General features: G+C 42.6%; 1 protein-coding gene across 5 annotated transcripts in view; it reads right to left on the reverse strand.

The window, feature by feature from the left end:
* SYNE3 (spectrin repeat containing nuclear envelope family member 3) overlaps positions 1–13,646 on the reverse strand; it is a 69,427-nt gene that overhangs the window by 28,478 nt on the left and 27,303 nt on the right. For all 5 annotated transcript variants that reach the window (XM_063332723.1, XM_063332722.1, XM_063332724.1 and 2 more), the window contains exons 3-11: positions 13,432–13,604; positions 12,689–12,998; positions 7,506–7,667; positions 6,408–6,752; positions 5,098–5,234; positions 3,051–3,198; positions 2,096–2,278; positions 1,672–1,815; positions 588–722 (exon numbers count right to left, since the gene is read on the reverse strand). In XM_063332723.1, coding sequence (XP_063188793.1) covers positions 588–722; positions 1,672–1,815; positions 2,096–2,278; positions 3,051–3,198; positions 5,098–5,234; positions 6,408–6,752; positions 7,506–7,667; positions 12,689–12,998; positions 13,432–13,604 — 1,737 coding nt within the window. The remainder of the gene's footprint in view (positions 1–587; positions 723–1,671; positions 1,816–2,095; positions 2,279–3,050; positions 3,199–5,097; positions 5,235–6,407; positions 6,753–7,505; positions 7,668–12,688; positions 12,999–13,431; positions 13,605–13,646) is intronic.

Consider the following 13,646-nt stretch of genomic DNA (forward strand, 5'->3'; position numbering starts at 1 on the left):
ATTGAAACTAGAACTCCACAGTGCATACTAGGGTAATACTTCGTCTTAAGTATTTTCATGGTGACCTGCATAACTAAGGTAATTTTACAAGCTCTTCTTCTGAAACTGCTTTGAAAGGTCGTTTTATAGCAATGTTTAAACTAGAAAATGCCTCAGGTCAAAACAAGTACTTATCCAATGGCAACTCATTTCTCTCATTAACTTTTAAGTCACAAAGCTATAAAAAAAAAAAAAAAAATCAACAGTTTGGTACAAAACCACTATTCGGGAATCTGTGAAGGTGTCCAAGCACTTCTGTGATAATGTAACTATGAGGTCTTTTGGTTGGAAATCTCAGGCCCACTCCAGAAATAATTTATACAGATATAAAATCTGTGCGGATGGTATCCTATCCCAAAAGGAAATCACATTACAGATAACCAGAGAATCCTGGAAGTGTTATGAAATTCATAAGAATTCTTCCCCTGAAATGAAAATATCTGTCACTCAAAGCATATAATCTCATATGTTCAAAGATTTTTTTAAATATTTTTAAATAGTGGGAACTGACGACAACTCAGGCAACTAAAAACTCTTCCTTATGTTACCTCCAACGACCTCTTCAGAGCCTGAGAGTCAGATGAAAGTTGGTTCATCTCATGCCTGTGTGTGGTATTTGACTGAACAAGCTTCTCTACTGCCTCCATTTGAATGCCAAGCTCTGCCAAGTCATCTCGGATCATCTGCGGAGAAAAAGATGGATTCCACATGGGCAACGTGCTAGATGTTGCACGGACCTCCACAAAACACACACTAAAGGTAGATTCATTTGACAGTGTGAGGACAAAAGAACCCAGGAACAATCACCATCTTTAAGAAAATTGTTTTGACATCTAGGAGTAAATGTTTCTGAAAGAAATGGTTGTAGGTCCTTACATGTTACCAGTTGATAACAAAGAAGGTAAGTTGCTGAGAAGCAGCCAGAGGAGACATAGTATAATCAGCTAAGTACTACAAAGAACTATGTTGATAACACCCCTGCGGTCACCAAGGGTGAAGTGGCACCATGTAGCTGAATCACTTTAGCTTACCATGGCGAAAAGTCACATCCCCTCTTTCTTCCCCTCCTGCTCTTCTCGCCCCTGGCCCAACCTTGATCAGGCTCTACTGCATGATGGACCCTTTGCTGAACCACTAACCAAGTGGAAAATGATCATCTTTTCCTGTTGATTATTTTTTTCTCATCTTGGCCAGCTGAATCGGCCCATGGAGTAAATCCAATGCATGTCAAAGCTGTGACAAGGTAAAGAGCAGGACGGGGGGGATGCAGAAGGAGGTGGGACAATGGGAACTCTCTGCTTTTGGAGGGAGTTATATTGGTTCAGGTTATCTTGTGCAGTTTCACTCCCAGTGGGAAGTATCAGGATACATTTTCTTTAGCAGTAAAACTAGCCCAATGCATGGCACCAATAGTTTCCAGCTGCTTGTTCCTTCCCTCAAGCCCAGTCTGCCAGTTCTTCAGCTGCATTGCTTCAGTTTCATTTACACCATGCTCCAACTGGACCAAATGAAATTATCTAACACACAATTAATTGAGGGGACAAGGTAATGAATTCCTAATGCTAATAAAATGTGAACAAACGAGACCACAATTAACTGAGGATATCACGGTCAAGCACTGCTGTAATGTACCTGTAGTCTCTGGAGTTGTGTCTTTTTACCCAAGAGGTCAGGTTGTGGTTCCTTCTCTAGATCTAATTTGGCTTTGATGGCAGACAATTTCTTCTGCAAAGGTGCGAAACCAGCATCAAAGTCCTTATGTTGCGCTATCAAATTCTAGATGGAGAAAGAAAGAGAAAAAGAAAAATAACGCTCCAGCATTCAACATATATAACCCTTGGCATTAACTTTTGTCAATGTCCATTTCAAACTCACAACAAACACCAAGCTCCACTATGCAACAGACCACAAGTTTATTTGCATGTTTGATCAACTTTGAAAAATGGATTGGGCACAGATGGTTAATACTAAATTTCTATCTATGAAAGTGGCTTAGTAAAAGATTGATCATTGTCTTTTTCACAGGCAAAGATTGTATATGGGCTTTGAAGCTCACCTGGAGTTTGCTTTTGCTTTGCAGCAGACTTGTGTGTATAATTTCTCTCTCCTTTGAAGCTTCAGCTACTTCTTGCAGGAAAGACTTTGCTTTTTCCTCACCAAGGATATTGTTTAGCAAATCTTTCTTCAGCTGTAATGTCATCAACTTCTCGTTGAACTGGGAGCTTTCAGCTAGAGCAGCCTCAAGGAGAAAAAAAATCTTGCATTGAAATCATGCCAAAAAAATAAAAATCATATAACCACATTATTCTCACACAAGTCACACAACCAAAGCAGTATGACAAAGTCAGGTAAAAACAGCATGCTGGGCCGACAAGGGGTAACAGAAGGTACCTGGACAGTGCCCAGTTAAAGGAAAAGTCTTCCTGATAATGTTAGAAGCACCAGGGCTGCATCCATTTTGTGAACAGAAATAGAGGAAAGCTGTACTATGGAAAGAGTTGTCTGTGCAGAGGAGAGGCCTAAACAACCAACAAAAAGGACAGCTTGAATGCTCATCCCGAGGATAAACTCCATCCCTGTTCACAGACACATTTATTCTGGAGATCACAGGGATGACAGAGTAACAAACACCTTCCTGGGCACATGCAGAAATCATGCGTTTTAATCCCACAACTATATTACTACACACTTCTTAACAGAGTCCACAGACTTCCCGTCCAGGGAGATTTGGGCTAATGCTAAACAATATTATCATCATTGTTAAAGACATCTATCACTTTAATTCAGCCTACTCAGTTGACAGCTCCAGTTAACCAAACAAAGGGCAGAAAATATGACGATCTGTTACAGCTATAGTTAAGTATTGACCTCCAGCCAGGGGGGTTTCCTGCCATACTGGAAAGGTCCTTCCAGCTGCTGCTGTCTGGCAGCTGTGTGCAGGCAGCTGCTGGCATCGCTTGGGCAAACACAAACCAAGTATCAGTTTCTGAACTTAGTAACAGGTTTTCTACCTCAATGTGAGCCAGCGCTGGCTCCGGAGTCTCCAGGAGCATCTGGACCGATGGCTTCCACTGCTCAAAATCTTGCAGGGGATTTTGGAAGAGTCCTCTCAGTTGGGTTTCTGTATCGGCGCTCATTTTAGATGTCTTGCCTCTAACACTGCAAGCGTAAAGTGACAGCCAAGGGAAGGATTACGAAGAAATCCAAGTCCAAACATCCTATTCATCAAGGCATGAATTAACACAATATTCATGTGTAAACTGTATCCAACACAAAAGCCTCAGTCTCTCTTACTGCCTGCGCCCGGTGCTGCGTACAGACAGCTGCTCTGTCAGTCAGAGACGTCCGACAAAACTTTATTTAGACGCCCTAAGACACATTTGTCTCTTGTGCAACTGTGTATTAGGAATTACTTTGCCTTTCCAGCAGCCAGCAGTCTCCCCTTGTATGTGATCTTTCTTGGCTGCTATCACCAGCATGATTTAACAAATTTTATTATCGGAGCAGCCTCACTGACTGAAGGGAGAAACAATCCAAAAGTGTCTAGAATTTAACTGCAGTTGCCTGTATTGTTTTACATATTATCGAGTCTTTGTTCCTTTAAAAAATTACATTAGAAACCTCTGATCTCCTTATGTTCCCTATAAAAAGAGGAAAATGCATGGGTTTTTTTCAGATATAAAGTTTTAAAATTTTGCAGAACCACTTGCATTTATACGAATATATAGGTGATTCTGATAAAAGCTTTGTATTTATATATATGTGCACACATACATACATAGCTCTGCACGTATGTGTACATATATATTGAAAAAAATATAACTAAAATCAGCACACATTCATTATATATATCCAGGCTTCTCTTAGAAAGGCCTATCCAAAATTCAGCTGAGTAACACGGCCTAGCAGTGACACACCCCATGCAGCTGCCTCCTGTTTTTCTCAGCTTTCCTGACCTCCCAGTTTGCAGAATCCTATTTGATGTGGCAGAACGCAGCCCAAACTAGAAGTTCATACGGGAACAGCAAATTCACAAGTTAGGCAAGAGCAATGCCAATTGAGATTAATACTGCCTTTCTATAAAAACAGAAACAATCATCTTACCTGTGCCACTGGGACGCTAAACAAAGGCAAGCTTGCAGAGGCCAAAAGCTCCATAAATAGAAAGTTCTGACATTACATGTCCTTTGCCATTTGCTCTGCTGCCCCTGCCAGCTCAGCGTGAAGCTGCCAGACCTCACAGAGACGCTAGCAAAAGAGCAGCTGCCATTTTCCACTCAGAGGCAAGTCCCCTGCCTTCTCTGCTGCTCTTTCGACATCATTTACTTGTTAGTTTTTAAACTGAAATCCTTTCCCATAATGACCTATAACCCTTCCAGCAGGACAGCATACTGTGCACCGGACAGAGGAAAATAAGCTTGGATACCGTAAAAAAACTGACCTTTCTTTTTCCTTAAAAAAAAAGATCCTTTCTTCTAGAGTTTGCAAAATTTGCTGCTGCTTCTTTACTTCCTGATTCCAGGCAGCCTGGAAACGGAAACACTGAAGTCTGGGGAGAGGCTAAACTTTCAGAGTTTCCAACCCAAGGCAAGTTGAAAACAGGAATCATGCATATATGCCACCAGGAGAAGGGGAATACGCTCTGCCAAGTAATTGCTACGGCTGATGAGTCACCACAACAAACTCGACAAGGGAGGGCCCTAATTCTTCTGAACCGTTTACTACTACAGCTCCTGTCCTGATTTTCTAGTTGCTGTCATGAAAGGCAAGCAAAATACATAAATTATTAGTATAAAATGCTAAGAAGATCAAATTAGCTGCCAACAATCTAATTTTCTTTGAACCATACACAACATTAATGATGCAAGATCATTGCTTGAAAATAGCCAGCAGCCTACAGCTCCCAGCAAATGGCTGAAATTACAGGTTTACTGAAATGTGGAGGCGGATGAGATTAGCAACAGCCTTTCTTTTCTACCCGTCACTGACAATCGGATGGCGTATCACTTTTTTCTTAGGCCCTTGTTAATCCCTTCAGTGTCTGAGAGAAGATACTACCTTTCATACTGCTGTATTGCAGAGACAACACTCTCAGCGTGGGGCTGCACATCTGGGGAAAACCGTAGCAGTTCCTTAAGCTGAGCCTTCAGCCTCTCAACCGTGGACTCTTCTGCAGCCAGAGCTGCTCTCGTTGCCTTAATCATGAAAATAATGAACAGATCACACCTTATGTAGTGTCTGGCACACGAAATGAAGAGATAAGGCTGTCTCTCAGGGTATTCACAAGTGCCCTTTCTGCTCCCTTTTTTCCTGGTTGTAAGGAATATGGATTTTGCTAAGGCAGAAAACATTCCCAGGAACAGTTTTGTGCCTGCAGGCTCCCTCTCTCCTCTTCTCCCACTGCCTACCCTCTGCAGGCATCTGATCTGCAGGGTTCAGTTTGAACAGAGTGAATCACAAACAGGCCCCGCATCAGTTCACTGATTGCAGTATATAACATGAGATGCATTTTTTGAGCAGTGTTAACTGCATCTCTTTGCATGAACAAATCTCTCTCAAAGACTCACATATACAGAATGTTAATTCTAGGGTGACATAGGGAAACAAAACCAACAAAACCCATGCAAATGTAGCCGGAATCAACCAGTCTGTATTTCGTGAATCCTTTTTGCATATACTTTTCCCAGTTAGTCCTGCTGAGTTCTAGACATACAAATAGCGATGAAAGGCATTTTGAGAAGAGATAATAAATGCAAAACCAACCCTCAAGAGGAAATGAATGGTAAAAATTCTTATCTACTGTATGTGTGACCAACCTTTTCCACTTGCTTTTGCCACAGATTGATTTTAGTGTAAATACTGAATTGCTAAAAACTTGGGACTTCTTAGGAGTGAAGATGTGTTTGATGGTAGAGGACAACAGCTACCCATCTTACATGGATTAAGGATATAATATAAAAATGGTCTCACCAAATACCCCAGAAATACGTGTATTTGTATATATATGTGTGTGTGTGTGTGTGTATTTGTATATACAGCGAAGCATTATTTTTTTCTGCTTCTTTTTAAGTAGAACAAATTGTGGTGTTTGCTCTGTACTGTGCTCTTTTTTGCATACGGTCCCTTTGAACTCAAGACACAAACTCCAACACATCCTCCAATCTTGCTCCCTCTGTGCAGAGCGAGATACAGGTTAGACTCCATTGTTGCTATTCAGATTTTCCTCAGTCTGTTTCATACACACTCGTACTCTTTCCTTTTCACCTTTAACCAATGGGAGAGGCACCTGTTGGATGTGACTATGTGTGTTCAATCTATGACTGCACTTGATCCTGCTGGTTTTAGGCATACGAAGGGTGACAACTTACATTGCATTTTCTCCACAGATTTACAAACTCATCTTCAGTCTTTTCCCCTTCCCCAGGCTCCAGGTAATTTTCTAGTCTCTGTAGATCTTTTCTCAAGTCCTGTACATCTGCTTCTAATTGCCTGGCTTGGGACTCATAGGCACTTTCTGACTCTTGGATCTTGAGCAATCTCTCCTCCTCCTCACTACTCAGCAGTTTCAACATCTCCAAGGCTTTTCTTAGCTCTTCGAGTTCATCCTTCATTCTCTCAGCTCCGAGTGGGGAAGTATTCTGAATCACCTCTGCACACTGAATTTCAAGGTGCTTCCATTTCTTTCCACCACTTCTAATGTTTTTGGCAATTTCCTGAAAAAAAGAAGTTAAATAAAAATTAGCTGCAGGAATGGGAAGCTGGGGGAAAAGCTGAAAGCTGTAGGAAAAAAATACCGCCTCTCCTGGTTATACATATTTTGTTCTTCACTTCCTATTTCAAAGTACGTCCTTTTTCAAGTGATCAGAAGCCAGGGTTGGTCATCTGACTGCCTTCTGAGTAATACTAACTGCCATGTTTCTGAAAATATTGGCTCGATTTTCATAAATGCTTGTCAGCTGAGGTCCCTGACAAAGAAAACAGGAGCTGCAGGCACTAAGAAATACTAATAGTCAGATTTCTGAGAGATTTAAAATTAAACAGTTTAAGCAGTGGCACCAAAATATTGGACACCATTCTCAAGACTGGTATTTTTATCACCAGCTCTAAACTCTCAAAACCTGTAAGCCTTCAGGCTCTATTTGGATCGTGTTTACCAAATATCATTCATTTAAACGAGTTTAAAGGGCAAGATTCTCAAAGAAACACATAACTGTAGGAGATCAGGCTTTTAGAAAAACAAAACAGACCAGCCTGTGACTCCTGCCACAGTTGGGAGAACCAACTAATAGTTTTAGGACCTGATACAATTCTTCTCCTCTAGCCTATGTTACAATCATACAATCACCAACTTATTTTGTTTGTGTAATTCATTTCTCAAGTACGCTCTTGTGTGGTTTGAGAAACATATACAGGCATGAAGAACACACAAATCCTAGCTCCCGGTTAGAATTACATTGTTTAAGGACCTTCAGTGCCTTTAACTTGTCCTCTGCTGAAGACTTGGTTGCTTCTCCAATGCAGCAGTTTAATCTTTCTGTCACACTGTTCAGCCACAATTGAAACTGGTTGACGTTAGCGTTGTACTGTTCGTGTTCCTTGGTTATCTTTTCAAGCAGTTTCACTCTGCTCTGTAACAAGAAACATCAGAAGCCATGAGGACAGTGCTTATCTGGCTCTTTTTCCTTTACACTAACCCAGAATTTATAAACAAGAGTCCTTTCCGTGAGCCCCGATAGCAGTTTTCCTCCACAGGCATTAACAGTTCACCTCAAGAAACAGGACACAAGATGGCATAAAGACTTGTCCCCGTCTGGGTCACGCTGTAGGCTCTCAGTGGCTAGTCTCTGAGGAGACAAACTGCAAGGTCCTCTCAGGTGAATTTCTAGCCTCCCCTTTCCAAAACTTAGAATCACAGAATAAAATCATAGAATCGTCTAGGTTGGAAGGGACCTTTAAGATCATCGAGTCCAACCACTAACCTGACACTGCCAAGTTACCACTAAACCACATCCCTCAGCACCACGTCTACACTGTCTTTTAAATACCTCCAGGGATGGTGACTCAACCACTTCCCTGGGCAGCTTTTTCCAATGCTCGAGAACCCTTTCAGTGAAGAAATTTTTCCTAATATCCATCCTAAACCTCCCCTGGATGCAAATTTAAGCCTATGGGAAGTAGGCTTCATTTTCCAAGTTACATTTCCAAGTTTGTGCACTCTGTAACAAACAATCCCTGATCTACAAGGGCCTGCGCATCCTGAGTTGCTCCCCACCGATCCAGTCTGGCACTCCTCACAGGGCAGTTACTTTTTCTCCGGCTACCCTTGTTTGTCAGCTGTAGTTTAGACCTTGCTGTTGGAAATTTTACACAAATCACGAGGAATCCTGGTTTTGTTGTTTCAAATAAAATAATATCCAACCTAAGTATTATTTCCTACAAAATCAGAATGATATTTTTTCTTGCCCTTCACCAGTTGGCATGAAGAAAAACTAAGGTACGCTATAGCTACATTTGAAAAAAAAATGTTACTTGTGCAATCCATTTAGCACTTGCAGCCCCCTTGAAAGGCTTTGCTGTCGCAGACAACAGGCTGGCTTTCATTTTGCATAATACGGGACACATCCCGTGCCTCTGAGCTGAGCTCGATCCCAGCTGCCCTCCACAGACAGCAGGATGATCGCTGCAATGGTGGGCAGAGTTTTAAAGCCCCCTCTGCATTTCCCTTGTGTCTGTGAGGCTCTGGGCACGTCCTCACAGCCATCAACCTGCCTGAGGTAGCAGTGAGCCATCACTGTCCTGCCAGCAGAAGGGTGGCATGAGCATCAGTCACCATGGGATCTCCCATATGATGTGGGGTGGTGGTCCCTGTGGGACTTTGCCCGTTACCTTTGGGACAGGTTGTGCCCATGGTGCAGTACAAAGCCACCACATTCTACATGGCACCACACCAGTCTGTTTTCCTCACTACCACTGCAATCTGTGCTGACTTGTGCAAATAAAGAGTGACTCCCCTGAAGTTAGTTGACTTGCTTTGGGACAAAAAAGGGACAGCAAAGGGACAACTGCCTCCCATGGAGGATGAAATGCTGCCCACTTATTAGGGCTATTATTTAATAGCACCACCTATGGAAACATGGGTTTGGATGAGACCAAAAAGTAGAATTGTGACTGCAGATTTCTGTGGCCAAGACGTATCCATCAGAACACCTCACTTGTTTGCTAAATCACCTTGCCTTGATTCTCAATCCACAGTGGTGCATACAGGTTAAATGATTCTCACCTTGACCTCAAGTTAGGGACTTGAAGAATGCAATCTTATAGCAGTGTAAATGGGCCAAACACTGAAGTGAAACAAGTCAGCCCAAGCTTATGGATTAGGTTTAGGCTAATTTGTTGCACTCACGGAAGCTCCAAAGGGAGCAAGTCAGAAAAACAAAGTGGAGTTATTATTAAACTCCAAAGTCTTCTGCTAATATATAGAGGGTTAAAAAGGACGTCAAAATGACCCACCCCTGGCCAGGCTATTCAGCAAAAACAAAGGATCACACAGTCTGGATCCTCCTGCTGGTCTAAGAGGTCAAGGAAGAGATGCCATGGTTCTGGACAGGCTGCTTGCTGTCAAACAAAAGACTTACCAAGAGCGGGCTGAGCACTCCCTCCCCCGAGAGGTTAGGCAGGGAAACTTTATAATGATGGAAAATATAGTACCACTTGCCACTGTAAGGTTAGCTGTTTGAGGAACAGGATGCTGTTAAACTCCATCTGCACAGGCACTTGGTTAGTGCAAGGAGATATTAAGCAAGGACACGGCCTTGGAAAGAGTGAGAGCACCAAGAGGAAAGCAATGGGTTTGCCATCGGCTGCAGAGGAAGAGGTGTGTCCAGGCAGGATATGCCCAGCCCTGGGTATTCATGCAGGGTGGATGGAGGCATAGGAAACCCTCTCCCCTAACCTCCCCTTACGGTCAGCAAAGGCAAATAAACCTTCTCTGGAAGGCAATCTAGAGCACATAAAAGAAGTTCCTGCTTTAAATCCCATTGCAGCATCTCAAGTAGAGTCCAGAAAGCTCCTGTAGCCCTTCCTGGTGCTTTTAGTCTTAGCTTTAGCATATGGGTGAGGGTTGGCATTATAAATAACTAGGCTTCAGTTAACAGAGACAACATGGTCTGAAATTCATTTGATGTGCTCAGACATATTTCATATATTTGACTAAATAGCAACATGCTGTATTTTCTTACCATCTTCAGTCATCATTTATGCTAAAACGCAGAACCTCTCCATATTGTTATTTTACTAGTCAAGGGAAAGCACGTAGGAAATGGCTACCACATCTAAATATATCCCTGTCAATGTAATTAAAAGAAGATTATGTGCTTTTAAAATTTAGGAATGATAAGGACACATGTTAGCACTAAGAAAGAAAAAAAGAAATCCACCATTTGCTGATACCAAAGAAGCAATGTCACAAGCAGACCATTTAAGAAACGCTGTCCAAGAGCTTGCCTTTTGATAGAGCTGGACAACTGCACAGGATCTAAAAATGCTCTTCAAACACAAGTGTAACCTACAAACACCAGCGAGCCTCCTCTGGCAGGCAGCTCAGGCATTCAGCTGGCATCTGCAACTCAATTTAGCCTGGCCTCTTTTCATGCAAGGGGCCAGAGCAATTGCCTTACAACTCCTGCATCTCTTTCATTCATTCCTCCCTCCCGTTGGAAAAGGTGGCAGGGTTTCTCTAACTAGCGTTATACTTTCCAAGACAATTCCCAAAGTGCCTGTAACCTTGGCATTAGCTAATGAACTCTGCATTTACTTCGGCTGCAAAATCCAAGGTTTTTTGTTCCGTACCTCCTGAAAGAGGGAGTTCTTAGCTGGATTCTCTCACTCCATCCTTCTATGAAATGTGGTATTTGTAACCAATGCCAAAGAAAAGCTTTTTCTAGCATCTCAGTTGGCCGGAGACATAAAGACATATTTTATCTAAGTACTATGAGCCACTTCCTGATCTCATTTACAGCAGCATGTATCCAACTCAGTTAGAGAAACTGCACTACGTAAAACCAGTCTCAGAGAGGTCACATTCTGGCTTTGAGTATTCAAATTACTTGTTTGAAAGAACTGCCTTATTAAAAAAGCTAATGACTGTCTCCTGCTTCAAAACCAAAGACTAATCTTGGTTAGAAGGGAGTGAATGAGAATTTTAAACGGCAATCTAGATAGACAACACCTGAATTCCCAGGAACCTTTATTTGTAAATCCAGTTGCCTTGTAATGAAGAGATCTACCTTTAAAAATAAATAATCAACGTTAAGGCGCAAGTCTGTTGGTGGCTTTACAGCCTCTCTGCAGCAGCTGCAGTTACAGAATTTCCAAATATGGTCTGTTTTTTGGAGAGACTTACAGCAGCAGTTTTATCTTTATGGTTAAAAAATACCTGAATTTCATGCTCATGAAAGGTGCCGGCTTGGCAGTTTTTTCATTGTTTTGGGCTTTGGGGTGTTTTTTTAAAAAAAATAGAAAAAGTATCTGTAGAGCAAGCAGAGCAATAGCATGAGCATCCCAATGTTGTTGTTCTTCCAGTGTGATCTGAAGTTAACTTTGTACGACAGCACCCGGGGGCGAGAAAGAGCGTACATCACTGTCGGGCTCCAGTTCTGGGCTGAGGTGTAGGTGTGGGAACAAACAGAAGGCAACATTATGACAGAAGCAGACAGCAGAGCCAATGTAATGAAAATTATTTGTATTTGCACCAGGTAATTCCAGCCTATAGAATTCCTGGAAGCCACTGTGAGACAAAGAGTAGATTTTAATCTCTATATGTTTGTGATAGATGTGCATATATATATTTCAAATATCCCTTTGAGTATTTCTGTTGATATAGGCTAGGAAGAAACTGAATTCTTTTGCCCACCTATGGATGTCTGCTCCTCAGCCACGTCACATAGTCCAATCCTGTCTTGACCTGAGGTTTAGAAGTGGAAAGTATGAGCCTTATCTGAAATCTTTACCCAGGAACAGGGTAAACGAAATCCCTGGCACTGAGAGATGAACTAGGAAGTCTTACACCAACCTCTCTAACAACTGTTCAAGCTGGAAGATTAGCATCAGGCAAGAACTAGTATCTAAGTGCAGTGAAAGTCTTTCAGATACTGGAACCTGCTGGTTAAGCTCAGTGTTGGGCCACAGCTGACTCCCACCTCTGTGTTTCCCAGTTCTGCAGGCAGGGACTGCAGCTCTGGATCTGGACTAATCACAGCCCAACAAGGGTGCACGCATGTAGTATTCTCTGGCTCTGGGAATGGGTACTTTGGATCTGGTTATACAAGTATCACTACTGTGCTGAAAGATGAGGAACAATTCAAACTTTGTACAGAGATGACCTAAACCAATATTCACTGGGTCACAGTAAGCAGCTTGCAGTTATTTTACAACAACATACTATAAAGCACAGTGTAAGAGCATCCCAATTAACAGCTTATTTTGGGACATAACGACTATTGCAGACAGCCCACTGACTGAAAGAATGGAGATCCTCGGCTGTGCTTCCTTTTGCAGTCCTACCAGGGAAGCCCCATCACTCAAGAAGCAGACAGCAAACAGCACTGTATATTGGTGAAATCTGAACACCTCCCACTCTTTATACGTGTACCTGAGCTTCTTCCCTGATTCCTTCATATTCCATCCTCATTTTCTTCTGAACATCCTCATCAACGCTGGGGTCACCTATCCTGCTGAACAAGGAATCAGCTTCCTCCAGCAGCCTTTCCAACAGGATTGATTGATTTAAGACATCATTCAGCAGAACCTGAGCATGGCTCAGCTGCCACTGCTTCTCCTTTAAGCCAAGCTGCAACTCAATGTCAGGCTCCAAGGTCACTCTCATGTGGTGAATCCATGCGTGAAACTCATCTTGAGCTTTCAGGTACTCACTCCAGTGCAGCCAGACCCACTCAATACGGCTGTTGAGGAGAGCAAGAGAGATGAGTTAGATAAAATTATGATGGGAGCAGTTGAGACTGGAAAGCTCAAAAGGCCTTCAACGCAAAGGACAAGGTTCTCAGCAATTTTAAGCTGCTCTGACTTCAGCTGGTCCAGATTCACTTCCCACATCCTCCCTGCTCTGGGGAGGAAATATCCTGTACCCTGTGCCTGGACAAACTCATCATTCAAGACCATGAAGCGGGCTGGCTGTGAAGGCAGACAACACTGAGGTCCCACGGGCCCTCTTTCCCCGCACAGTCCTCCCCATGCTCATGGCACTGGGATTAGCAGTGATTGCCATCTACAACCCACGCAGCAGAGAAAGGCAAAAAGCACTTTATGAAAGCACGGGATGGGACAACTGCCTCAACACACCAAATAGCACTCTTGTGCAGGGTACCTTTGTCTTACCTGTGACAGTGAGTAATGTATATGGCTGTCTCTTCCCACAAGGCTTTAATGTCTTTCAGTTTAGATAGTACCTCATGCTTCTTATCCTCACCGATGCTACGAAGAGCAGCATCTGCCTTCACAAGAATCAAGTCCATTTTCAAGTTGCCTTCTGGTTCCAGCGCACGTATTTCCTATGAGGAAAACAAATGAGACTGAAAGCATGAAAAGAAAGC

The sequence above is a fragment of the Chroicocephalus ridibundus genome, chromosome 4 (assembly GCF_963924245.1).
Source record: "Chroicocephalus ridibundus chromosome 4, bChrRid1.1, whole genome shotgun sequence".
NCBI lineage: Eukaryota > Metazoa > Chordata > Aves > Charadriiformes > Laridae > Chroicocephalus > Chroicocephalus ridibundus.